Source organism: Eptesicus fuscus, chromosome 6 (assembly GCF_027574615.1).
Source record: "Eptesicus fuscus isolate TK198812 chromosome 6, DD_ASM_mEF_20220401, whole genome shotgun sequence".
Taxonomy (NCBI): domain Eukaryota; kingdom Metazoa; phylum Chordata; class Mammalia; order Chiroptera; family Vespertilionidae; genus Eptesicus; species Eptesicus fuscus.
Window position 1 is genome coordinate 27,340,584 of NC_072478.1, and position 26,496 is coordinate 27,367,079.

Genomic DNA, 26,496 nt, shown 5'->3' on the forward strand with positions numbered 1-26,496 from the left:
AAATAAAAGGAGATCCCAGGCAAAGGGCATCTGAAAACTATCACCTAAAGAACTTCCAGCATTCTGACTGGCCCTACTGGTGCACCTGACTGGTATAGCCCTGGACTGACCCTTGCTCCAAGCTCCTGGAGAGCAAGTTCAGCCAAAGTAAGGCCCACACACCTCAAGTGAATGAGGGGACACTGGGCAAATGGCCTAGGTGTGACTTGTATGGCAAAGCTAGGAGTCTGCGCAGTTGGGGTAGTAGGTGTGGGAAATGCTGCAAGAGGGCAGGAGTGAGGGGCAAGCCTTTGCCTCCCCCAAAAAAAACAACTACCTGGTCCCAAAACCACTCTTCACTGGGCAGGCCTGCCAGCTGAGAGCAACCAGGGCATTGTCTACCTTCACGACTGTCCTCAGGACTGGGCACCAGAGCACTCTGACCCCTCCCAGGAGACCCTACCACTGCCCCACCACCCTTCCCTGGCTCCTCCTGCCCCCGAGCTTCCCAAGCAGACTAGGGAGGTTCCAGCCCTGGTCTGTGGGGGGCAGGGACCCACTGGGCACGGCCCTCAGAGTATGTGCAGAGTGGCTGAGGAATATGACTGGGCTGCCTGATGGCCCCAGAGTGGGGTTCCCGCACACCCACAGCCGATAATAGCTGAGGCCCTGACTCTACCTGTGCTGCTGAACACCCACTCCCACCCAGCTCTACTGAGCCTCACAGAGCTTTTGAGGAGGGGAACAAATACAGCTTTTATGAAAGAAGGAAACCGCTACACCACGTGTGTGCATACACATATGCACACATGTTCACACACATGCACACACACACAGAGAAGAGCAGTCAAGGCTGATGAGGCCAGGGTAGGGGGACATCCATGTCAGGCCAGCAGGACATCGTGTCCCTTCTCCAAAGAGACCAGCAGCCTAAGAGCCAAGGATCCCCATTTGAAAAAAATGGGAGATGCTCAGGGACAAAGCCCTTGCTTCCTTGGATCCATCTGTCCCCAGAGTGGCAGGGAGGCCACTGGGGGACTAGAGGCACCACACCCTATCCCTGCTAGATGGAAGAAGGGACACATGTGCACATGTGTGTCGGTGTGACCCTAATCACCAGGAGGGTCACACAGAACACGTGCCTGCACGCCCAGACTGCTTCCCCTTCGGCTGGATTCAGAAAGAATTCCCGTATCCAAAGGTGACTATCAGTCAGAGAGAAAGTGGCAAATAAACCACTTAAGAGAGAAAAGGGACATGCAAAACAAAAAGCAGAAGGAAAATATACCCTGAAAATATTTGCCTCACAAAATCCCCAGTCCGAATAGTTTCCCACCGATCCAAATAAACTAGCAAAAAATCAGTCCACTGGAATTAAAAGCCTAAACAGAGGCATCTGGGTTCAAAGGAGAAGCACTGAGATAGTGAAGGCGATGCAGAGGGGGAGAGAGAAGGTAATGGAGTGGATCACAGAGGTGAAGGAAGGGTGACAGAAATGACGGCGGTGAAAGGATAGCAGAAGAGTGTCGGGGTGGGATTTAAAGGTACTTCCAACAGAATAGTACAAGTTTCCTGACATAAAAGATGGCGTGAATCCAAAGGCAGATAGATGGGCTGGCTGTGAACTAGAAGTGGAACAAGATCAGTGACAGCAGATAAAGGAAGGGACCCCACGCCCCACCTCCCACAGGCACCAGGAATCCGTTGGCCTCAGAATCTCCCCACCACTGGGGGCCTGCAACAGGAGGGGTGGCAGGAAAGTTTCACCTGACAATGGACACCAGACTGTGGATTGGTGGGGGACAGAAAAGCCCCAAATGAACGCTTCTGAACTTGCTAGAACCCCAGGCACTGGGTTTCCAGAGCCCTTCTCTCATGAGATGACAAACTGCAGGCCAGTAACACACAGACGGTGAGCACTGAAGCCATTTAAAGGGAGAACTGAAGTTAAAATGGCAGTGGCAGCCGTGGTTCCCAAACCAGATAAAAGTGTTCTGTATTGTCTACATTATCAGGTATAATATGACCAAAAATCCTGAGGGGAGGTGGGGGGAGGGAAAGGTGCTGCAGGCATAATGCTCTCCTTTCTCCTGAGGCTGAGGTTGAAGGTATGGGTGTCACCAAGACCAGAACTGATATTAGTAACAAAACCAACCAAAAACAGGGGTGGGGAGGAGGAGGTAGCGAACCGAAGCCTGTGGTACAAATATCACCAGCTGTCTGCTTTTGTACAGCCTGTGAGCTAAGAGTGTGTTGCTTTGTTTAGTGTTTTTTTATTGTTGTTGTTTTTCTTTCTTAGATGGTTGGGGAATTATTTTTTAAAAAGAATATTTCAGGACAAGTAAAAGTTCTGTGAAATTCACATTTCAGTTCCCATAAATAAAGTTTTCTTCATGCACAGCACACCCATTGGTTTATGGCTTATCTAAGGCAACAGAACTAAGTGGTGGGAGACAGAGCCTACTTGGCTGGCAAAGCTGAAAATACTATCTGGCTCTTTGTAGAAAACGTTTACCAACCTCCTGATTTAAGGAATAGACAACTAGGAATCTTAAAGTGATACTCATCCAGGAAGCAACTAGAAGAACCCTAAGCAAACATGTTACAAATCTTCCCAATCATTAGGCGAGTAATGCCACACACAGGTTCACATGAACATGAAAAACACAGCCATGCCCTGGCCAGGTGGCTCAGTTGGTTGGAGTGTCATCCCATACACCAAAAGGCAGCTGGTTTCATTCCGTCAAGGCACACATCTAGGTTGCCAGTTTGATCCCAGGTCTGGGCGCATAAGGGAAACAACCGATGGATGTTTTTCTCTTATACTGATGTTTCTCTCTCTCTCCCTTTCCCTTCTACTCTCTCTAAAATCAATAAAAACATATTCTCCAATGAGGACTTAAAAAAAGAACGAACTTAATAAAAGGAAGATAAATGATCCAATAAAAAAATGGGCAATGGACCTAAAAAGAATCTTTTCAAAAGAAGACAGAAGGAAGGCCAAGAGACACATGAAAACATGCTCAACGTCACTAATTATCCGAGAGATGCAAATCAAAACAACAATGCGGTACCATCTCACACCTGTCAGAATGGCTATCATCAACAAATCAACAAACGACAAGTGTTGGCAAGGATGCCGAGAAAAAGGAACCCTCGTGCACTGCTGGTGGGAATGCAGACTGGTGCAGCCACTGTGGAGAACAGTATGGAGTTTCCTCAAAAAACTGAAAATGGAACTCCCATTTGACCCAGTAATCCCACTCCTAGGAATATATCCTAAGAAACTGGGAATACCAATAAGAAAGGATATATACACCCCTATGTTCATAGCAGCACAATTTACAATAGCTAAGATCTGGAAAGAGCCTAGGTGCCCATCAGCAGATGACTGGATCAGAAAACTATGGTACATCTACACAATGGAATACTATGCTGCCATAAAAAAGGAGTTCTTACCATTTGCAGCAACCTGGATGGAATTGGAGAACATTATGATGAGTGAAATAAGCCAGTCAATGAAAGAAAAATACCACATGATCTCACTCATTTATGGATAATAAATAACATTATAAACTGTTGAACAAAAAGATAGATACAGAGCTAGTAAAGCATCAAACAGACTGTCAAATTACAGCAGGAAGGTTAGGGAGAGGTGGGGAAGATAAGAGATCAACCGAAGGACTTGTATGCATGCATATAAGCATAACCAATGGACGCAAAACTCTGGGGGGTGAGGGCATATATGGGAGTGGGGTGGGGGGGCAATGGTAAGATATGTACACATATAATACCTTAATAAACAAAAAAGAAAAAATTAAAAAAGAACGAAGGAAACAGCCATTTATATTAAAAAGAGACATAGGCCCTGGCCGGTGTGCTCAGCAGTTAGAATGTTGGCCTGAGCACCAAAGGGTCATGGGTTCGATTCCTGGTCATGGGCATGTACCTGGGTTGCAGGTTCCATCCCCAGCACTAGTTGGAGCCCATGTGGGAAACAACCAAACGATGTGTCTCTCACATCGATGTTTCTCTCTCTCTCTCTCTCTCTCTCTCTCAGCCCTCTCCCAATCCTTCCTCCTTTCCACTCTCTCCTAAAAACAATCAATGGAAAAAATATCCTCGGGTGAAGATTCACACACACACACACACACACACACACACACACACACACACGGAAAAAGAGAGACACAGGATGCGCTTGTGTGTCTGTCTGCCTTCACACATGCATACCTATATGTATAATATGCCAAGGAAGGAGACAGGATGGTAACTATGTTGCTTCCAGGGATAGGAGCTGGAAGATGGGAGGAAGAAGAGACTCAGTCACTCTCTGACCTCTTGCACTGTTTGAATTTGCCTCCATGTGCATACTATCTCCAAAAAAGCAACAACAATAAAAACACACCTTGTTTTACTAAGAATATAAAGGCAAAAACTCAGGCCTTCCTGGCATCAACTGCCTGGAAGCCTCCCCAGACTCTAGACCTCCTTCTCCCCCAGTGGGGTGAGACGTGCTGCCATGATACCCTGGGTGGCCACTGCCCACTGGGCTGGGCTCAGCACAGTGCTGTCTTTGCCCCAGCCTGCCAACCCATGCAGAGACAGGGGTGGTGTGAGTCAATTATGAATTCCAGTGCTTAGAACAGTGCCTGGCACGGGGAAAGAATTCCGTCCTGTTTGTAATAAATGAGGTTAAAATGGATCAGTGAACAGGTTAATGGGTGCAACACCTTTGGACACGGACATACACAGAGAAGCTACGCGAGACCAGGATGTCTGTCACCCACCTTGGCCAGGCCTGCCCGGTGGGCTCCCTGGGACTCAATGTAGGCCACGTATTTGTTGAAGTCCTTAAATTCTTCCATAGTTGGGCGAAATGTCATGATTTTACAACTGGGGTTCTGGGCCCCATGATCCTCAGACCCCATGGTTGCAGCTGAGACACCGCCACACCTGCGAGGGAAGACAAAAAGCATGAGCAGACGGCGCTGCCACCAGCGGGTGCCCTGCTCCATAGATCACACTAAAAGTACCCGGGGCCCCAGGAAGCAACGCGGGCAGAGAGGAGACTGCCTTGCTCTGCTCTGGCACAAAAGACCAAAATGACTTCAACTAATTAAAAACAGAGGTGTCCTAGTTCTGAAAGCCAATGTGATACTGGAAGCCAGAGCATTAATTTTAAGCTGGGGGCCCTAGGAAATAAAAGTTTTTCGTTTCAGGGACTCAAATCTTTGGAGCTGGACATGCAGAGACATAGGATCACGTGACAGGTTCTGCAAGGTAAGTGAGGTTGTGTGTCAGTCTGCCTTCTTTTGAGGTTCCAGCCTGCAAGCAGGGGGAACCACAACTACAGGCAGGGCCCACCCCGAGCAATATGTGGGTCGCTCCAGGACTGGCCTGGCTGCTGTCAGTGAACCCAGGCCCAAAGACGCATGGGAAGCCCAAGGCAGGAATCTGGAACCAGAGAATAGAAGGCTGGCCAGAATGGCTCCTTGCCTGCAATCAGATGCTCCAAGGAACCCTCAGTCATAACCATGCCTGGATATTTTGGCACAGAAGGCGAGACCGTGCTATGTCATGCACTCTAAGATTCACGGCAGGCGCCTGAAGATAACTGGGAACCAGACCTCCTCTCGGGGAGAAGGGTGCAGACTGGAATGTCCCCCTCCTGCCTCTGGAGTTAAGGGGACCCAGTGTGGTTGTCGGTGGCCCACCCTGAGCAGGAAGAGGCTCGGTGGCAGATTCTGGGAAGGGTCCCTGTTAGCCGATTAAATTCTCCAGGTTCAAAAGACTAAACTCCACCAGGATTTGGAAAAAGTCAGAATCCAAGTGCATACAGACCTGAGAACTTGGAGAACAATTTAACCAAGTTCACCTCACCCCACCCCAAAGTGAGCTGGAAAATGAGAAACCCAAGAAGCCTAATGGTCCCAGAAAGGGGCGGGAGGGGGAGAGGGGTGACAAGATGCTGCCAAAAGCTTCCAAAGGGTGATGCCTGCGGCGGGCACTAGAGGGCAGCACAAACCCAGGATTTGCCACTGAGGCGGTCATTTTCCCCTGGGAGGGATCTGGAGGCCCAGGCTCACAGGTACCCTGTTCTGGCCTTGCCCCTAACACCCCATCCCATACCTGGGACACATGAGGCTGGAGCCAGGGGGACAGCAGCTAAAGCCCCCCTCTGAGGGCCAGACTCTGGATTGCTGGCTAGGGCCCCGGAGGATCCTGACATAAGGGTGGGGGTGAAGGGGAGAAGATGTCACTGCTTCATTGCTACATCCAGGCTGGGACCCACCATGACCCTCTGTCCTGTGTCCACAACAAGTCTCAAGTTTTCTCAAGGGGCAGCCACAAAGCTGAAGTGTGCATGGCAGATCACGAGCCTGTGACGTCTGACAGCAGCTCTGGGCGGGATCACACAGAACCACCAAGAAAACATGGTTTATAAAAGGAAAGGGGTTGTCACAATCCCTCCTAGGGAGCAGCAGGCACCAGAAAGTTCCAGCTTCAGCCAGGCTGCCCCACTGGAGCCCTGACCAGTCTTTAAGACTGACCACCATGCCATGCCAGGCGGCCCCTTGCCTGCAGACATGGCCCAGGACCTGAATCCTCACCTGGGACCCCCACCCACCCCACCTGAGCCCCAAGCCTACCTTCCCTCTCCCCTGCAGCCCAGATGCAGCCACACAGGGCTCACTGTGTGCCTTCACTGCACAGAGGCAGACAGGACAGCATGTCTGTCCTGGGGAGGCAGACTCTGACCCCAATACTATTGTGAACATTAGCGTAGACCTGAGCTGTGCTAATGGCTATGGAGGGAGAACAAGGAAGGGCGGGAGAGGGCTCCATGGGCCAGGACCTCAAATGAGACATTGAAACAGGAGAGCTAGCTGGCCTTCCTCACGTTCCCACCATCCTAGCCACCCATTCCTGTCCATCTCACTTCAACATCCCTCAAGATTTTCCACACGTACTGGGGAGGTCAGGGCCTCCGCCTATACAGAGCAATAGGCCACCCACCTATACCACATGGACCATCTAATTCGTCCTCTGAGGCCTGCTGCCAGAACTTGATTGACCAGCTTCAGCCCCTGGTACAAAGCCCTCAATGGCCAGGCAAAAGTCCAGAAGCTGGTTCCTCCGTCTGCCATGGCCACTGGTGCCCGGATCTGGAGGCAGTGAACAAATCAGGGGCACCCAGCCCTGTTCTATGCATTTCACACGGGTGACTCGTCCACTCTACACAATGAGCCCATTTTTCATAGTTCACTGAGGACACAGGACCCCACGAAGGGAGGTCACATGCCTGAGCCACTTGGCAAGTAGGTGGTAGGGCCAGATGACCAGCCAGACTCGGCTGAGACAGCCAGAAACTCCCACCTCTCTCCCACCCTGGTGAGTGGCAGGTGCCAACACCTACCCACACCCAACAGCTCTCATGTTGAGTTTGGCCAGTCCTGGCCAGCTGGCTGCCTCTCTTCTGAGGCTGGCTCCCGAGTCATCTACAGGGAAGGAAGACAACAGTCTCTTGCAGAGGCCACCTCCCACCCATCCACCCAAATACCCGGCACCACTGGTGGGAGGTGACAATCTCCTCCCCAAGACCAGCTTGTCCCAGGCAGAGCTGGGGCAGCCCCGGGGCCCTGCCCACAAGAGCTCTCTCTCATGTCAAAAATCATGACACAGAGATGAGTTTTCCATCCAGGAGGTGGAAAAGCAGATGCTGAAACAGCAGGTAGAGTATTCTGCATAGGCACACTGGCAAGAGACGCTCCAACCACCATTATCCAGATTCAGCTACATGGTAAATTCCACAGGATTTTTTTCTCTCTTATTCGTGCCTTTTGAAATGAAGTTTTTTAGTACGTAAATATAAGGAAGAAAATTAAAATGGTTTTTGTAATCCCAACACTCCATAACCCTTGACACATTTTTTTGAGGGCAAATAAAAATCATATGTGGACATATTTTAAAAATAAAAAAGGAATTTGGATGCCAGTCCTGGGCCAATCTTCTGGTTCACTGGAAACATGGGGGAGGGGCAGAGGACAAGGGAGAGCCCCAGGGAGGGAGTTCGAAGCACAGTCAGGAAGAGGAACGTGCTTGTTACCAGACAGAGCCATGCCAAAAAGCAGGGCTCTGACAACTCAATAATACAGAGACAAACAGCCCAATTAAAAACTGGGCCGAGCCCTACCTGGTTTAGCTCAGTGGATAGAGCATCGGCCTGCAGACTAAAGGGTCCCAGGTTCGATTCCAGTCAAGGGCATGTACCTTGGTGTGGGCACATCCCCAGTAGGGGGTGTGCAGGAGGCAGCTGATCGATGTTTCTCTCTCATCAATGTTTCTAACTCTCTATCCCTCTCCCTTCCTCTCTGTAAAAAAACAATAAAATATATTTATTTTTTTAAAAGTGGGCCGAGGACTAGAATATACACAAAAGGTCAACAAGCAGGTAAAAAGGGGCTGAACATGTTAGCCAGCGTGGAAATGCAAATTAAAACCACAGTGAGATACCACTCACCCCACTAGGATGGCTAGAACAAGAAAAACAGACAATGAGAAGTGTTGGCGAGGGTGTGGAGAAATTGGAACCCTGATACAATCAGGTGGGAATGTTAAGACGGTAGCATCATTGCGGAAGAGTTTGGTGGTTTAGAGGAGATTATGATCAGCAGGATAATACACCACCAACACCCCAAGACATCTACATCCTAATTTAGACTGTGACTACACTCCCTTTCATGGCAAAAGGGACTCTGCAGATGGATTAAGTTAAGGACCCTGAGATGGGGATAATCCTGGAAATCCTCAGGGGGCCCAGTGACATCACAAGGGTACTTATAAGCGGGAGAGAGATGAAGACTGGATGACAGAGCAATGGAGGCAGAGGCTGAAGTGATTCGAGGAAGGGGCCCTGAGGAGTGGAAAGCTGAAAAAACTCTAAGAAGTCAATTCTGCCCTGAAGTGTCCAGAAGGAGCAGCCCTGCCAACACCTTGATTTTAGCCCCATAAAACTCACTCCAGACTTCTGACCCCAGAACTGTCAGGGAATGAATATGGGTTGTTTGCAGTCACCAGGTTTATAGTCACGGTGCAACAGTCGTGGGATGCGTATGCAGAATCACTTCTGAAAAGTGGTTTGGGTTTTTCAATGCATTTGAAAATACCGAGTTCTAGTCCACACCTGGCCCTAATTAGCCATGTGGCCTGCATCTGAGGTCAACACGGAATACAAGACAGCCTTTCTTAGACCACGGGGAGCAGCCAACGTGGCAGGGAGTGAACAGGACTGTTTGTCCTCCAACATGTCACCCCCATGGGTGTGAGCTGGGAGGTGATTAGCTTGTTTCATCTCTTCTTACCAGTGACCACCTTGGGATACCATCAGAGGCCACCACTTTATCTTTTTTATTTTTATTGATTTCAGAGAGGAAGGGAGAGGGAGAAAGAGTAGAAACATCAATGATGAGAAAGAATCATTGATCGGCTGCCTCCTGCATGCCCCCTACTGGGGATCGAGCCCGAAACCCGGGCATGTGCCCTTGATTGGAATCGAACCCGGGACCCTTCAGTCCACAGGCCGACATTCTAGCCACTGAGCCAAACCAGCTAGGGCCAGAGGCCACCACTTTAAAACCCTCTGTCCCTGATTTATTAGAAAAGTATAGGAGAAGGTAGACAGCCTGGATTTGACACCTAGAAGCAGCTGAGCAATGGGATTCTTTTAAATCCATTTAAAAATAATCTTTCATTTTAAATACCCCCACCCCACTACCCCTGGCTGTGACTGATCACCATCCTCTGCAGGTTGTGGGGTGGGGTGAATAGGGCCTCAGAAAGCCCAGAAGTGGTATCCCACCTGATCCGAATAACACAGACAGAGCAGCCCGTCCTAGGCAACCCCAGAATCAATAAAAACTCTCAGTGGTTCTTGGGGCTTCTTGAAGTGAGGGAAAGGCACTCAGATGCTGAAGGGCGAGAGTACAAACATGGAGTATGCAGACTAGAAAAGAGACACCCAGTAGAGCCACTCCTAGAGGGTTCTAAGTTCCTCTGTCTAAAGGCATGCAGACCCTGGAGACCCCAAGAACTCAGAATCACTTGGGGCTACCTTCTCCCCGCAACATGCAGCCTCACAGCCACCTGGGAGGAGGCTGTGGCCTTTGGTACCTTGGTCTTGCACTTACTTGAAAGTTCCTGGTATATTATGATGGTGAGGCTGCAATGAGAGATGCTCTAGTAAATGGCTTGGATTTCTGTCAGGTTCTAGCAATGGTGATGGTTCCTAAAATGCACAAAATAAAAGCACGATTAACCAAATGTATCACATGCTTAAGTCTAAATTCCACATTACACTCCTAGCAGTGGCATGTAGCCCAAGGACACTCTTGCCTTTATTCCGATGTTTCCAAATCCTTGCCACTTTGCAGGAACACAAAAATCCGTTTTAAGCTCATCTTCGACAAATCAGCATCTGAGAAAGCGAGGACCTCCAGGAACAAATTAAATCAGAGAAGCTTTTAGAAACCTTAAGGTACAGGCAGCTTCTGAGAGGTTTACAACAAGTCCTGCCTCCTGTGAACTCCTGAAGCAAGGGAAAGCACCCTCCAAAGAGGAAACTCACATGGACAATGCCGCACGGGGACCACCATCTGCACCCCCATAAGGTACACACTGGGAGAGCCTGGCAGAGGCTGTGCAGACCCCAACCAGGGCTGCGTCCCAACCTAGAAGCTAGTTGGGCAGAGACACTCCAGTACCTGTGGAATGGATACAGCACAGGACTCTAAACTCGGGTTTGGCCCCAGGACCTTTGACAATCTGGGCTACAGCTACCCCAATTCACCAGCCCTCCCACCCATATCTCCCCACAGCTCTCCAGACTCATAAACCCCAATGGCACAGGGTCTACCAGATGTTCCCTGCCTCTGGACCTTTGCACATGCTGTATAAGACCTGAGCATCAGGATGGGCCTGACATTCCAGGAAGGGCAGCTTACCCCTTGAACTCAATCTCACACCCTTTCTCCAATTTACCAAGAGCTTTTTAAATAGCATGGATTTCACCAACACTCTTACAACAGACAATGCACACTGACATTCTAAATCTTATTTTAAGCTGGTTTTTAAAAGTATCGGGCACAACCCATTTTAGTGATTTCACTATCTTTTAACAGGTCACAACCCCTGGTTGAAAGGCCACATGAGGTTATAAAATTTGTGGAGCTCAGGCTGCACACATCTTCCTCTGGACACAGTAGGCTGTCACTGGCTCTCCTAAAAGCTCCTGGGCCTCTCCCACCTGCATGGCTGAAGGCCGCCCCACTCCACAGCCCTGCCAGCACCTGACATCGATCGGCCAGAGCTGAAGTCAGAGGATCTAATTACCGTGAAATCTCTCCATGTAGCCATAGCTGGCGAAGTAACAGCCACCAAGGATGTCTACGTCTGAATCCCCACAACATGTGGCAATGTTCCCTTCTGGGGCAACAGGCACTTTGCAGATGGAATTAAGTGAGGGATCTCGAGATGGATGGGAAGAGTATCCTGAATTATCAGGTGGGCTCTGTCATCACAAGGATCCTTGTAAGAGGAAGGCAGGAGGGCCAGAGTCAGAGGAGATGTGATCACGGAAGCAGAGATCAGAATGACGGGCTATGAAGACGGAGGAAGGGGCCATAAGGCAAGGAGTGCAGGTGCCTCAAGAACAAGCATGTCAAACTCATGGTCCATGGGCCTCATGCAGCCCACAATAAATATTTTTGCGGCCCAGCCAATGTAACAGTATGTAAGAAACGTTTTAATAAAAATTTTGTAACTTAATTTTTACAATAGCCTGTTATACATAATTATTAATAACGAACTACTATGTTCACTAATGACTGATCACTATAATCATGTTGCATTCATTTCCCTTATGCACAGGCGCACCATTTCTCTCCACTAATACTAGCAGTGAATATTTTAGCAGCCGATTGACACGTCATTAGTCTTGGACTGACTTGTTTGGTGTGCACAACAGGAAATATTTCGCTTTGGGAGAACAAGAGAAATAGGTTTATTTGCGTTACGCTTATTAATTTGTGCAGTTATTCAGTGTCTGGTAAGTTAATATTCAAGAAGAAATATTAATTTTTATTAAAATGTTCTATTATTTTATGTTAACGATTACTCATTTATTTCAGCCCTTTGTATTCAGCATGTCTTTATTGAAATAAACCTACGTTCCTATAAAAAACGAAGCTCTTGTTTTTCGTGGCCCACATAAACTTAAACCTTGTTTATTTGGCCCGTGCTAGCTTTTGAGTTTGACATGCTTGTTCCAGAAGCTAGACATGACAAAGAACTGAGCTCCCCTAGAGCTTCCAGAAGGAACCAACCTTGACCACACCTTGATCTTGGCCCCGTGAGACCATGTCAGACTTCCAGCCTCCACAACTATGAGAAAATAAATGTGTGTTGTTTAAGTCACTAAGTCTATGGTCATCTATCAGGGCAGCAAAGGAGACTAATGCTACAAGCTTCAATGTGTATTTTCTTGATCACAGAGTAGGTGAGAGGTCTTTTCATTGTCACTGACCACACAGACCTCTGCTATGAGCTACCAGCCCCTTTCTCTCATCCGTGTCTCAATGGGATCATGTGTCTCCCTTGTCACTTATAACTGTCTCTTAGCATGCTGTCTCCCTTCCTGGACGTGGGCTGCCCCTAACAACACATGGTCTAAAAGGCAGAGAAGCCACCAGGACTTGTGGTTCTCAGCTGGACAGACCCCAATCTGCTGCTGCCCATGGCTGCTGGGCCACCCAGACTGTGGGTTCTTCTCTCATACTTTAGGGGCCAAAAGCACCAACCCCCAAGCCAGAGGCTAGAAGCTCTAGGGCTGAGGTCAAGGGCCAGTTCTCAGGCTACAGGTTGAGGTGAAGCCTCTATCCACCCTGACCTATGTCTACAAGGGACGAAGGTCCAGGCTAACCCACGTGCACTGCTCCTCTGAAGGCTCCCCTGCAGGCTCTGGGATGCAGAGGTCTGGCCTCAGACCGAGCCAGAGACTTGCTTGGCACAAGGCAGCCAGGGTGGAGGGATCAGAGGACCCCTATGTGTGAACGGCACAGAGTGACTTGCTTCCAAAAGGGGGAGTGACTTTACAGTGGAGAAACCTGGCAATCACAATTCAGTCAGGGGATCAAGGTCAACATTAACAGTAATAAGTCAAAGTGACATATGACCCTAGATATGATAAGATAAAAAGGGTCTTTCACCTCTGGGGTCTTCCTCACAGAACACATCACCTAATCTAACCATGAGAAAAACACCAAACAAACCCCGATTTAGAAACTTCCTACAAAATCCTTGACCAATCCTGCTCAAAACTGCCAAAGTCACCAAAAACAAGAAAAATCTGAAAAACTGTCACAGCCTAGAGGAGCCTAAAGACATGTGATAACTAAATGTCATGTGGGATGCTGAATGGTATCCTGGGACAGAGAAAAGATACTAGGGAAAACTGAGGAAATCTGAACATAGTATGGACTTTAATTAATAAGAATATGTTTATTAAGAAGAACAAAGTTGGAGGGATCACAATACCAGATATCAAGCTATATTACCAAGCTACGGTTCTCAAAACTGCTTGGTACTGGCACAAGAACAGACATATAGACCAATGGAACAGAACAGAGAACCCAGAAATCAACCCAAGCCATTATGCTCAATTAATATTTGACAAAAGAGGCAAGAGCATACAATGGAGTCAAAACAGTCTCTTTAATAAATGATGCTGGGAAATTTGGACAGATACATGCGAAAAAATGAAACCAGATCACCAACTTACACCATACACAAAAACAAACTCTAAATGGCTAATGGACTTGAATGTAAGACGGGAAACCATAAAAATCCTACAAGACTCCATAGGCAGCAAAATAGCAGACATATGTCGTAGCAATATCTTTACAGACACAGCCCCTAGGGCAATGGAGACTAAGGAGAAAATAAAACAAATGGGACTACATCAAAATAAAAAGCTTCTGCACAGCAAAAGAAACCATCAACAGCCCTAGCCGGCTTGGCTCAGTGGATGGAGCGTTGGCCTGCAGACTGAAGGGTCCCAGGTTCGATTCCGATCAAGGGCACATGCCTGCGCTGCGGGCTTGATCCCCAGTGGGGGGGCGTTCAGGAGGCAGCCGATCAGTGATTCTCTTTCATCATTAATGTTTCTCTCTCTCTCTCTCTCTCCCTCTCCCTTCCTCTCTGAAATCAATAAAAATATTTTTAAAAAAAGAAACCATCAACAAAACAACAAGAAAGCCCACTGCATGGGAGAACATATTTGCCAATTATATTTCTGATAAGGGCTTAATCTCCAAAATTTACAGAGAACTCATACAATTTAACAAAAGGAAGATAAACGATCCAATCAAAAAATGGTCAAAGGATGTAAATAGACACTTTTCTAAAGAGGACATACAGAAGGCCAAGAGACATATGAAAACATGCTCAAAGTCACTAATCATCCGAGAGATGCAAATCAAAACAACAATGAGATACCATCTCACACCTGTCAGAATGGCTATCATCAACAAATCAACAAACAACAAGTGCTGGCAAAGATGTGGAGAAAAAGGAACCCTCCTGCACTGCTGGTGGGAATGCAGACTGGTGCAGCCACTGTAGAAGACAGTATGGAGTTTCCTCACAAAGTTAAATGGAACTCCCATTTGACCCAGTAATCCCACTCCTAGGAATATATCCCAAGAAACCAGAAACACCAATCAGAAAGGATATATGCACCCCTATCTTCATAGCAGCACAATTTACAATAGCTAAGATTTAGAAACTGCCTAAGTGCCCATCAGCAGATGAGTGGATTAAAAAACTGTGGTACATCTACACAATGGAATACTATGCCACTATAAAAAAGAAGGAACCTTTACCATTTGCAACAACATGGATGGAACTGGAGAGCATTATGCTAAGCAAAATAAACTAGTCGGAGAAAGATAAATATCACATGATCTCACTCATATGTGGGATATAATGATCAACATAATTTGATGAACAAGAATAGATTATCTAGAGACAAATGGTAGGGGAAGGGGGGGTTAGAGAGCAACTAAAGGACTTGTATGCATGCATATTAGCATAACCAATGGACACAGACACTGGGGTGGTGGGGACTTGCCCAGGGTGGGAGTGACTGGGGGGCAGGGGGTCAACTGGGGAAAAAGGAGAAACATGTAAAACTTTAAACAATAAAAAAAAAGGAAAAAAAAATCATAACCAAAAAAAAAAAAGAATGTTTATTAATTTTGACAAATATACCAGCCTAATATAACATGTTCATTAATAAAGAAACAAAGAGGAGATTGTTTATGAGAACTCTATCTGCTTAATTTCTCTATAAATCTAAACTACTTAAAAAATAAAGTCAAAGTAATTTTTAAAAAGAAAAACAAATCCAAAAGGCCCAAGCAGTCTGGGTCTCATGCCTCCTGCTGCCCAGGCTGGCCCAGCCTAGCTGCTGACCTCGCTGTGGGTCCTGGGAAATCTGGGGCGCTAAGAATAGAACTCAAGAGGGAGTCCAATTGCAGCCAGGTAAGAGCCAAGGCATCAAACACCAATGCCCCTAAAAAAGCGCAGTCTGACCATTTCTCCTTTAAAAAGGCGCAGTCTGACTACTAGATGACGATGTTATTCTGACGTGCCCGCCCGAGCCCGCAGATGCTGACGGAAGCAGCAGGCACAGTGGCTTACTTCTCCAACCCCTCTGCAAAGAGCAGACAACGCAGCCAGAAAGGAAAAGAAGCAGAAACCAGACAAAGAGCCGGTGATACCTAAACACTGAGGCACCAGAAACTGCCACTGACTAGTGGCATCGCTGGGACTCCACAGCGTGGCCCCACACCCTAGGAAGAGGAATCTGGGTCCCCAGCTCTCGACTGCCAAAGACTGACCCTTGGGGTGGGTCCAGGGGCTGGATCTACACTAGGCCACACTACCCATTCCTGCCCTAGAGCTAGGCCTGAGGTCCAAGAGGCAGAAAGCTGACTGGGCATCCCATGGACCAGAGAAGGGAGGCATCACCTGTACACTCGGCTGACCTAGGAGGGCTCAGCTCCCGAATCTGCCTACTGCTCCCACACCATAAGCCCCAAGTGGCCCCCCGAAAGAAGCAAGTGTCTCCCGCTGCCTGCTGGGTCCTGGAGGATCTCTGTGCCTCTCAGGGCAGGGAAGCCACCCAAAGCCTCAGAACGACACACACTTGAACACTCTATTGTCCGATCAGTATGAACTCTTAGGTTTTTTAAAAAATATATAGCTACAGATAGATGGACACAGACATAAATACAGAGGGGCACAGAATCATAGGTTGATCTTCACATCTCCAAGCTTTGTCAACTGACAGGCCTGGGAAGCCATGACACTCCCAGCACTGAGAGTATACTCAGTGGCCAGACGACAGTTTTTTAATATCACTCTCCAACACAGGGAGCATAGGCTCCTTGGAGAAGTGCTCAATTTCAGGTTTGGGGCAGGGAACAAAAAGATGAGCCTGAGCTTCTCGTGGGGGCAGGGAGGAAGGAAGCCCTCACTAGAGGATAAGGACATGAAGGAAGAATATGGGAGCCAAACAGGAAGGAGAAGGGGCGCCCTATGACCAAAGCAAGGATCACTCGGGCAACATGATAGTGATTGTGCTGGATTATAATCTGCAGATAAAATAAATATGCAAAGGTCTTTACTGGTATAAAATTTGAAAGGAGGAAGGGACAGCCCTTTTCTACAAAAGAACTCTAATTCATAAATGGAGAAGGACTGAGGGTGATACATGTCTCCATGAGAAGGCCAGGGTATATTGCTGCATGTAATTAATTGTTGTTGATCAGAAATTCACGGGCAGAAGTTTGAAGAGACACAGGGTGTTTCATTGTCTCAAAATCCCAAAGGGAAAAAAGTAACCTTCTAGTGCAGACTCCTGGATGGCACCACCTGACCCAAGGGATCAAGACTGATACCCCCAGTGATGGGACATTGATATGCTGTGTGGAGAAGTACAAATACATAACCTCCATCTGATCATGGGGAAACACTGGACAAAGCTGAGGGACATTCTACAAAAGTGTCAAGGTCGTGACAGAAAAGGAAAGACTGAGAAATGGTCCCAGCCCAGAAAAGCCTGAGGAGACATGATGACTAGATGTGACGTGGCATCCTGGATGGGTCCTGGGGCAGAAAAGGGACATGAATGGGACTACTGGTGAAGTCCTAATAAAATCCATGGTTTGGTAAATACTATTCCTCCATGTTTTTTGCTTATTTAGTTTGTGCCATTCTTCTGTGGTTAAAAACTAACATTCAGGAAGGAGCTGAAAGGTACACAGGAACTCTATGTACTGTCTTTGCAACATTTCAATAAGTCTAAAATTATTTTAAAATAAAAATAAAAAAACTCTACCTCTGTCCTCTGAAGCTCACTGCACAGCAGGTTTCAGCTAGAGGAGGAGAGTCTGGCTGTAAAAAAATCCAAACTGATAAGAAAAAGCAAGCTGACACCACACTACAATCCAGTTTCAGGACCCACTAAAGGCCCAGCCTGCTGAACCCAAGCTTCAGATCCTTCCTGTTAGAAAGAACTGAAAAACTGACATTTTTCATCAGCCTTTGCTTACTGGGCATAGAGCCTCTTATTTACAAACTAGAGACCCGGTGCACAAAATTCATGCACGGGTGGGGGGGGTCCTCAGCCTGGCCTGCACCCTCTCCAATCTGGAACCCCTCAGGGGATGTCCAACTGCATCTCACAATCTGGGACCGCTGGCTCCTAACCCCTCTGCCTGCCTGCCTGATCACCCCTAACTGCTCCCCTACTGGCCTGATTGCCCCAACTGCTCCCCTGCTGGCTTGATCGCCCCTAACCGCCTCTGCCTCGCCCCACACCCAGGACCCAGGATTCCCTCCTCCGGCCGGTCACAGGCACCTGGGACCCGGACTTCCCTCCCTCTGGCCGGCCACAGGCACCCAGGACCCAGGCCGGCTTTGCCCAGGCCGCAGCCGCAGGCGCCCGGGACCACAGAGCAGGCAGCTTGTCCCTCTCCCAGGCTGCAGGCGCTGGCACCCGGGACCGCAGGGACGGTGGGGCATGCAGATTGTCTCTCTCCTGGGCTGCAGCCTGGCTGGTCCCATTCCTCTCTCGCAGCTCATTTGTGCCTGGCTGGTCCCCATTCCTCTCTCACAAGCTCATTTGTGCCTGGCTGGTCCCCATTCCTCTCTCCCCAGTGTGGAGTGTCTGAGCCATTACGGTGTGAGGGCATGACGGCCATTTGCATATTAGCTCTTTATTACACTGAGTGGCCAGATTATTATGATCTCTGAATGCATAATAATCTGGCCACTCAGAGCGTGTGTGTGTGTGTGTGTGTGTGTGTGTGTATACACACATATATTAGAGGCCCGGTGCATGAATTCGTGCATGGGTGGGGTCCAGCCAGCCTGGCCAGGGGGAGGGAACATGGGCAGTTGGCCAGTCTGCCTGCTGGTCGAACTCCTGGTCAAGGGGACAATTAGTTATATAGGCTATACACTGAGTGGCCAGATTATTATGCATTCAGAGATCATAATAATCTGGCCATTCAGTGTATATAGGAGGATATCTCACCAAATCCTCCATGCCCATGAGGATGAAGGATTTGCAGAAGTTGCAAAGGCTCAGTTAGGGAAGTGGCAGGCACCCTGGGTTGTCTGTGTCCCAATTAAGAAGGCTCTAGTCTCCTTACATGGAACTATAAGGACCACATCACATCATTTTTCTTTAATGTCCACCCACAGCCTAGACATTACTCAGGTTGGCAAAGCTACAGTAAACAAGACAGTGTGGTACTGGCATAAAGACGGACACAGAAATCAATGGAAGAAGAATTGACAGTCCAGAAATAAATTTGCACATTTAAAGTCAGTTAATTTTCAATGAGGTTGTCAAGACCATTCAATGGGGGAAAGAACAGTCTTTCAATAGTTGCGCTGGACATGCACATACAAAAGAATGAAGCTGGACTCCTACCTCACACTGCAGGCAAAAGATTAACTCAAATGGATCATAGATTGAAATGTAAGAGCTAAAATTATAAAACTCTTAGAAGAAAACAAATGAATGAACCTTTATGACCTTGGATTAGGCTATGGTTTCTAGACATACAACTAAAAGTACAAGTAGCAGAATAAAAAAATAGATTAGACTTTGATCTTCAAAGGACTTAATCAAGAAAGTGAAGATCCATAGAATGGGTGAAGATATTTGCAAATCTTTTATCTCATAAGGGACTTGTATTGAAAATATATAAAGAACTTTTACAGTTCAATAACAAAAAGACAAATAACCTAATTTACGAATGCATAAAGAATTTGAATGGACATTTCCCCCAAGAAGATATACAAATGGCCAATAAACACATGAGAAGAAACTCAACATCACAGCAATGGAGCAAGGGGGAAGAACAGAAGCTAAAACCCCAAAAAGAGTGATGGCAGGGCACATGTAGAGCCTTATAGTTTTGATGATTATACTTTTCAAGGTATGTTCTCTGTTCTTTCAAGCTTTCTCCCTAGAAATCATGGTGGGGCCGTGGAGATGAGCAAAGGCCCCAGCCCAGCTGAGTGATCTAGTACGAGTTCCTAACCTCTGAGCCTCAGTTTTTATACCTGTAAAGAAGGGATCACCATATCAATGCCCTGCTCCTGGAGTTGCGGAGGGTTAAATAAGGAAACAGGCAGAATGCACTTAAAGGAAAAACTAGCACATTGTAAACCCTCAATATATAGCAGCTGTTATGGGCTTTGTCATTTAATTGGCTCACAAAGGCAAAGAAAGCAAATCTGATGACACACTAGGTGAGATGCCCTCATCCATCCATGCTCCCAGTGTCCACGAAGGGCCTCTCTGAAGGACAATCTGGCAAAATCTTTTTTTAAAAACATCCACCCCCTAAAAACAACCCCCAAAAAGTGCCCACCCCTCCTAACCATCCGATCTTGGGCCTTTATGCTCCAGACATGCTGCACCTGGCAGCAGTGTGGGGGCTCACTAAACAGATCTCCAAGAGAGCACTGGGACCAGGGAAGGTTCTGGTGAACTGTAAGACATCTGGAAGCAATTAGCCAAGTTCTGTGATATGCACGGCACACACTTAGCATGCTGAAATGAACATGTATGCACATGTCTTTCAAGAGGGTGACCACTTCCAGAGGGCTGGGGGACTGCAGACATGGAGAGAGGGAGATAACAATGGCATCTTGAAGCACTGGTTCTTGGGATGACTGGCTAGGTAGCCATTTGGGAAAATATAGTCAGGTCCATACCTCTCACCATTTGCAACAATGAACTCTAAATGGATGAAGGATCTACATGGAAAGAATGCAACCAGATGGGTACTGGAAAAAAATATGGTAAATCCCTCTTCAAGATCAGGCTTTCTAACTAGTACTCAAAATCCAGAGGCAATAAATGAAAAAATTCATAAATCTGACTATATCAACATTTTAAAACTGTAGAGAGGAAAAAATACACCATAAAAAAAGTCAAAATGCAACTGAAAAACTGAGAGAAAACATTTGCAATACATATCATAAAGGGCTCATCTCCCTAATATATATTGAAATTTTAAAGGTTTGGGGGGAAAAGGTCAAAAATCCAATTGAAAAAATGGGTGAAAAGCATGAACTAACAATTCACAGGACAGATACAAAAACAGCTTTTAACATATTAAACAATGCTCAACCTCACTCATAATTTCAGAAATGCTAATTAAAACTAGACAGATCCCATTTGTCACCTCTCAGATGGGCAAATATATTAAAAATAGAATAGAATAGACTGTGGGACCAGACCCTCTCATCCCATGGTGCTGGTGGGAGTAAACCAATAGCAACTTCTGGAAGGAAAGTTGGCAGAAGCTAACAAAATACATTTGCTATTATCTTTTGACCTAGCATTCCCACTTCTAGAAACTCACCCATCACAATACTCTTCCGACAATACAAAAATATCTATATACAAAGGAATTCACTGTAGCACCGCCTACACCCGCAAGATACTGGAAATGACCTAAATGTCCATGCAAGGGAGAGGCTGCATTAACTGCTATGCCCCACAGTGGACACCAATGCAGCTGCGCAAGACAGCAAGGACATCTCCACAGTCATATGCAGCGGTGAGAAGAGCAAAGCATAGAAATATTCCCACAATCCCACTTTTCATGTGAGAAAGGTGGAGATATAAGAAAAGACGTCTGCTCTTTTGAGCAGCTGGAAAATGATAAATCAGACACTAGGTGAGACTAGGGAGGGATGGGGATGAGGAAGGCAGGGAGGGGTGATAACATATCTCTGCACAGTCTTAACTTGGAACCATGCTAATGTCCCACATACTGAATGAATGAATGAATGAATGAGAATGCATAAATGAAATCAACAAGAATTAGAGGGGAAATCCTACCACAAAATGAAACAGAAACAAATAAACCAAACTGGCCCTGACTGGTTTGACTCAGTGGACAGAGCTTTGGCCTACGGACTCAAGGGTCCCAGGTTCGATTCTGGTCAGGGGCATGTACCTTGGTTGCGGGCACATCCCCAGTAGGGGGTGTGCAGGAGGCAACTGATTGATGTTTCTCTCTCATTGATGTTTCTAACTCTCTCTTCCCTCTCCCTTCCTCTCTGTAAAAAATCAATAAAATATGTTTTTTTAAATAAATAAGTAAATAAACCAAACTGTATCTCAAGTAAGTAATATAACCATAGTAGAGAGGGAAAAGAAAGAACTAATCGCATCACTTTTAAACACAGTTTTGGAACTAGATGCGTTGGAAATAAAGATAAAACAAATACTGACTGTTGGTCTGAAGGCTTATTTTTTCTGTAGGTGACAGGACAGGTTTGCACTGACAGAGAAGGGAGTTACAAAAATGGAAAGGGGAAGCCAGCAAGGAGTCTGCATGTGGGACTAGGACTGGAGGCACTGGTGTGAACTCATGGGCAGGAGAGTGTGTATATAGAAAACTAGAAGCAGAAATGGATGTGGATGTCATGTGTGTGGGTGTGTGTGGTGTGTGTTTGATACACGTAGACAGATATATATAGAAGGTAATGTATGCACGTAGGTATTTATTCACACCTCTATTTCCCAGGTCTGGCTGATAAGAGGGCCTAGATGTAAAGACACCCATTGGCAATGAGCACACTGAGCACCCAGATCTTGGTTTCAAAACAACATTGTCCACAAAAGAACCAGGGCTCACCCTAGCCCGTTTGGCTCAGAGGATAGAGAGTCAGCCTGCAGACTGAAGGGTCCCAGGTTCGATTTTGGTCAAAGGCACATGCCCAGGTTGTTGGCTCGATCCCCAGTAGGGGACGTGCAGGAGGCAGCCAATCAATGGTTCTCTCTCATCATTGATGTTTCTATATCTCTCTCTTCTCCCTTCCTCTCTGAAATCAGTAAAAACTTATTTTAAAATAATAATAATAAAATAGTAATAAAAAAGAACCAGGACTCCTTGCAGAAGGTCATTCCCTGAGCCGGTCAGAGAGAGTACAGGATAGGCCTGTGTCTAAAAGTAAGGAAGTGCCCAGGGAATGGTAGGGTTATGACAAAAAGACACATGGAGCCAGCAAGGGCTCTCCCTCTGGACAAACGTGGGACCACTGGAGCAACATAAGGAGAGTGACGGATTATAACCTACTAAAGTCAGGTAAGAATCCAAGAGCCCACAGTGATATAAAAAAACAAATGGGGGGAAAGAGAGAGCTGTTCCTTACCGTACAAAGCCAACCAATGAATGCAGAATGATGAAATTGACTATCTGGCAAGAATCAGCAATGGCTGCTAAAACAAGCAGTGAGTGTTGGAGGAGTAACAGGGTATTGACACAGTCTCAGAATATCTCTCCACAAGAAACACATTAAACACAAACGGTAAAAAAGTAACTTTATGGTACAGAAACCAAGTGATCGAGGTTGACAAGATCAGAAATGTGACAAACTGACACAAGGGACCTCCAGATATGATGTACCAAGAAGATCACTTCTGGGACATTCCTGCCAAAGTGTGTAACCTGAACCAGGTCATGAGGAATCATCAGACAAGCCCACATTGGGAGACATCCTACATGAACTCTGAAGACAGACTCTAGAACAGTTCCAGATGAAAAGAAACATGACAACTGAATGGAATGTGTGATCCTGGATTCTCTTTCGAGAATTTGGAGAATTCACTTCCTGATTTTGAGAATTTGATAAGAGAATACCTTGTTTGGAAGAAGTAAACACCAAAGTATTTAGAGAAAGAAGTATCTATCTGGAAGAGTTTGAAAACATTCACAGAGAGAGAATGAGGAAGACAATGGAATAAAAACAGACGCAGTAAAATGAGAATGGGGTGAAAGGTATCAGGGAATTCTTCATATTATTCTTGCAAACTTTTCTGTAAATGTGAAATTATGTCTCCAAAACTTTTTCTTAAAACAAAAAAGCACTTGGATTGGAAAAATAAAAGGGAAGTGCTTGGGCAGAAGGCCAGGAAACCCAGGAGAGATGCAGGTCTGGCTGCCAGCACTTGCTTTGAAATATCATGGACAAGAACAGGGCCTGCCAGCCCACCTTCGTCTTTACTAGGCTCTCAACAGGGTCAAGGCAGCAGCATGGGCAAAGGCCACCTGTCCCCCAGCCCCCAGCCCCAGGCAAGGGGCAACAGAAAGGGATGCCAACATCCTGAGGGCTGAGGGGAACAAGCAAACTCCCCACCCAGCCAGAAGGCCACCCTGGCAGACACTCAAAATATTACCACTCCATTCTTTTTCTTAATCCTCACCCAAGAATATGTTTTTTATTCATTTTTAGAGAGAGAGGAAGGGGAAAGGGAGAGGGAGAGAGAAAAAGAGAGAAAAAAAGAGAGAAAGAGAAACATCTATGTGAGAGAGAAACATCAATGTAAGAGAAACATCGATCAGTTGCCTCCTGTATGCACCCCAAGTGGGGATCAAACCTGAAACTTTTTTTTTTTTAATTATTCTCACCTGAGGATATTTTTCCATTGCTTTTTCAGAGAGAGTAGAAGGGACAGAGGGAGGGGGAGAGACAGAGACAGAGACGGACGGAGAAACCTCGATGTGAGAGAGAAACATCAATGTGAAAAACAGGGGGCTGGGGAAGCAGGGAGGAACCCAAAACCCAATTACGTGCCCCTGACTGGGACTCAAACCCCCAACCTTTTTGTGCATGGGACAACATTCTAACCAAAGAGCCACACGGGCCAGGGCTGAACCCGCAATCTTTTGGTGCACAGGATGATGCTCCAACCAACTGAGCCACCCAGCAGAGCTACCAGTTCATTCTTTATACATATGTTTAGGTCTTAGATGTTCTATAATTAACCATTTAAAACCAAAATCACCCAGCCGTTGTAGCTCAGTGGTTGAGCACTGACCTATGAACCAGGAAGTCACAGTTCAATTCCCAGTCAGGCTCAACCCCCAGTAGGGGGCATGAGGAGTCAGCTGATCAATGATTCATCATTGATGTTTATATCTTTCCCTCTCTGAAATCAATAAAAATATATTTTAAAAATAAAACCATAATCATTAACAAAGTAATCTTTGCTTCTCCACAAATATGCCTTGTAATTTTGTGGGCATCTATGTAGGCTCTGGGTAAGGATGAAAGACACACATGTACACAAGTGATATGCCAGGAGAGGATCCTGCCCTCACTCACAGCCCCGCTGTTGATCCTGAACAGGTTTACTGACCCCCGTGAACATCACCCTTCTTCTAGAGTTTGCTCTGGGCCTTCCCTCAGAGCTACGCTGGGATCAGAGATGACCAGTAGGATGAAAAGGCCAGTGATGGGGGCACAGTTCACTCACATGCAGGCATGGCTCTAAGCATCTGACATATCTGATCGGCCCCCAAACCCTAGGAAGCAGGTACTATTTATCACTGCCCATTTCACAGATGGGGAAACTGAGGCACACATGGTGAAGTGACTTGCCTAAGACTACACAGCCAGCAACAGGGGAGCCCAGCTCTCAATCTATATCCTAACCACTAGCCTTGCCAGCCCATGCCAACTAGCAGGGAAACACATGGAAAACACAAAGCACTGTCCCCATTTTGTGCTTCTAGATTGCAGGTCTTCATACAACCCATAAAGTGCAGAGAAAAACACAGACAACGCTTTTATTATCTTGGGAGGGAAAGACCTCTCTAGGCAGGTCACAAGACCAGGAACTTTACAGGAAAAGACAAATTTGGCAATAAACTTTAAAATATTTGATGTAATAACACATCCAAAATAAAACTGAAAGATAAATGAGAATCTGAGAAAAAAATAGGTAACACAAAAGGGTGCTAATAGCCCTAATATAGAAGGGTTATTATAAAACACTGGTTCTCAACCAGAGGTGAGTCTGTCCCCCAGGAGACACTAGGTGATGTCTGAGGACATTTATCGCTGTCACGACTGGAGGTGGGAAGGAGCTCCTGGTGGTGAGGGGGTGGAGGCCAGGGAAGCTGCTCAACACCCTCCAAAGCCCAAGATGGCCCCCAATAGAATGATCCAGATCAAAGATATCAATAGTGCTAAGCTGAGAAAAATAAATAAATACCGCAATATAACAAGTGGGCAATGGCTATAAAATGGCAATTCAAAAAAGCAGTGACTAGGAGATAATAGGTTAAAAGAAAGGACAAAGCTGAGGCTGTCACTGGTCTGATGAAAGCCTCCAGCTGTCACAGGAAGGTCACTCCAGACCACCTTTCTAGGGACTGCTGAGCAACATGTTCAAAATAATAAAGGTGTCCGTGCTCTGCGCTACCACACTCGCAGATCACCTCAAGGAGATAGCAGCAAGGATGTTCACTGAAGCACTGTTTAAAAAGGAAAATATATAAGTAATCAGGGAATGGGCAAGGAAATCATACTTGCTCACATAAAAACAAAGGAGTATGCAGTCAATGAACTAGAAAGACCTCGCCTGACACAGAGATGACCATAGAGCCTTCAGGATCTGAGGAAATTTGTAATTCACATAAACTTGTCTTTACTGACAAGTTTTATAAAAACAAGAGTACTTAGAGCTCGCCTCCAGAGATATGCATGGGACTCAGGTCCCATCCCTCCAGCAGCTCACTGGCTGATCTACTAGGTAGACAGAAGCAGATCTCAGGGGAAAGAAGCAATGTGTCCTGAAATAAACTATCACTAAAACGATTATGGTACCCACTCCCTACCTAATTCGTACTTAAAATACCAAGCCAAATTTGAAACTTCACATACTGCTAGTGGAATTGTAAAAATGGTGCAGCCACTTTGGAAAACAATTTGACAGTTTCTTAAAGCATTAAACATGGAGTTTCCATCTGATCCAGCAATTCCACTCCTATGTATCTACCCAAAAGAAATGAAAACATACGTTCACACAAAAGCTCGTACATGAATGTTCATATTACCCATTGTATGCATTAT

At 46.4% G+C, this 26,496-nt stretch overlaps 1 protein-coding gene across 2 annotated transcripts in view; it reads right to left on the reverse strand.

Moving 5' to 3' along the window:
• KDM4B (lysine demethylase 4B) overlaps positions 1–26,496 on the reverse strand; it is a 132,256-nt gene that overhangs the window by 90,065 nt on the left and 15,695 nt on the right. For both annotated transcript variants that reach the window (XM_054717483.1, XM_054717484.1), the window contains exons 2-4: positions 10,170–10,267; positions 7,400–7,481; positions 4,770–4,935 (exon numbers count right to left, since the gene is read on the reverse strand). In XM_054717483.1, coding sequence (XP_054573458.1) covers positions 4,770–4,935; positions 7,400–7,419 — 186 coding nt within the window. In that variant the 5' untranslated portion in view covers positions 7,420–7,481; positions 10,170–10,267. The remainder of the gene's footprint in view (positions 1–4,769; positions 4,936–7,399; positions 7,482–10,169; positions 10,268–26,496) is intronic.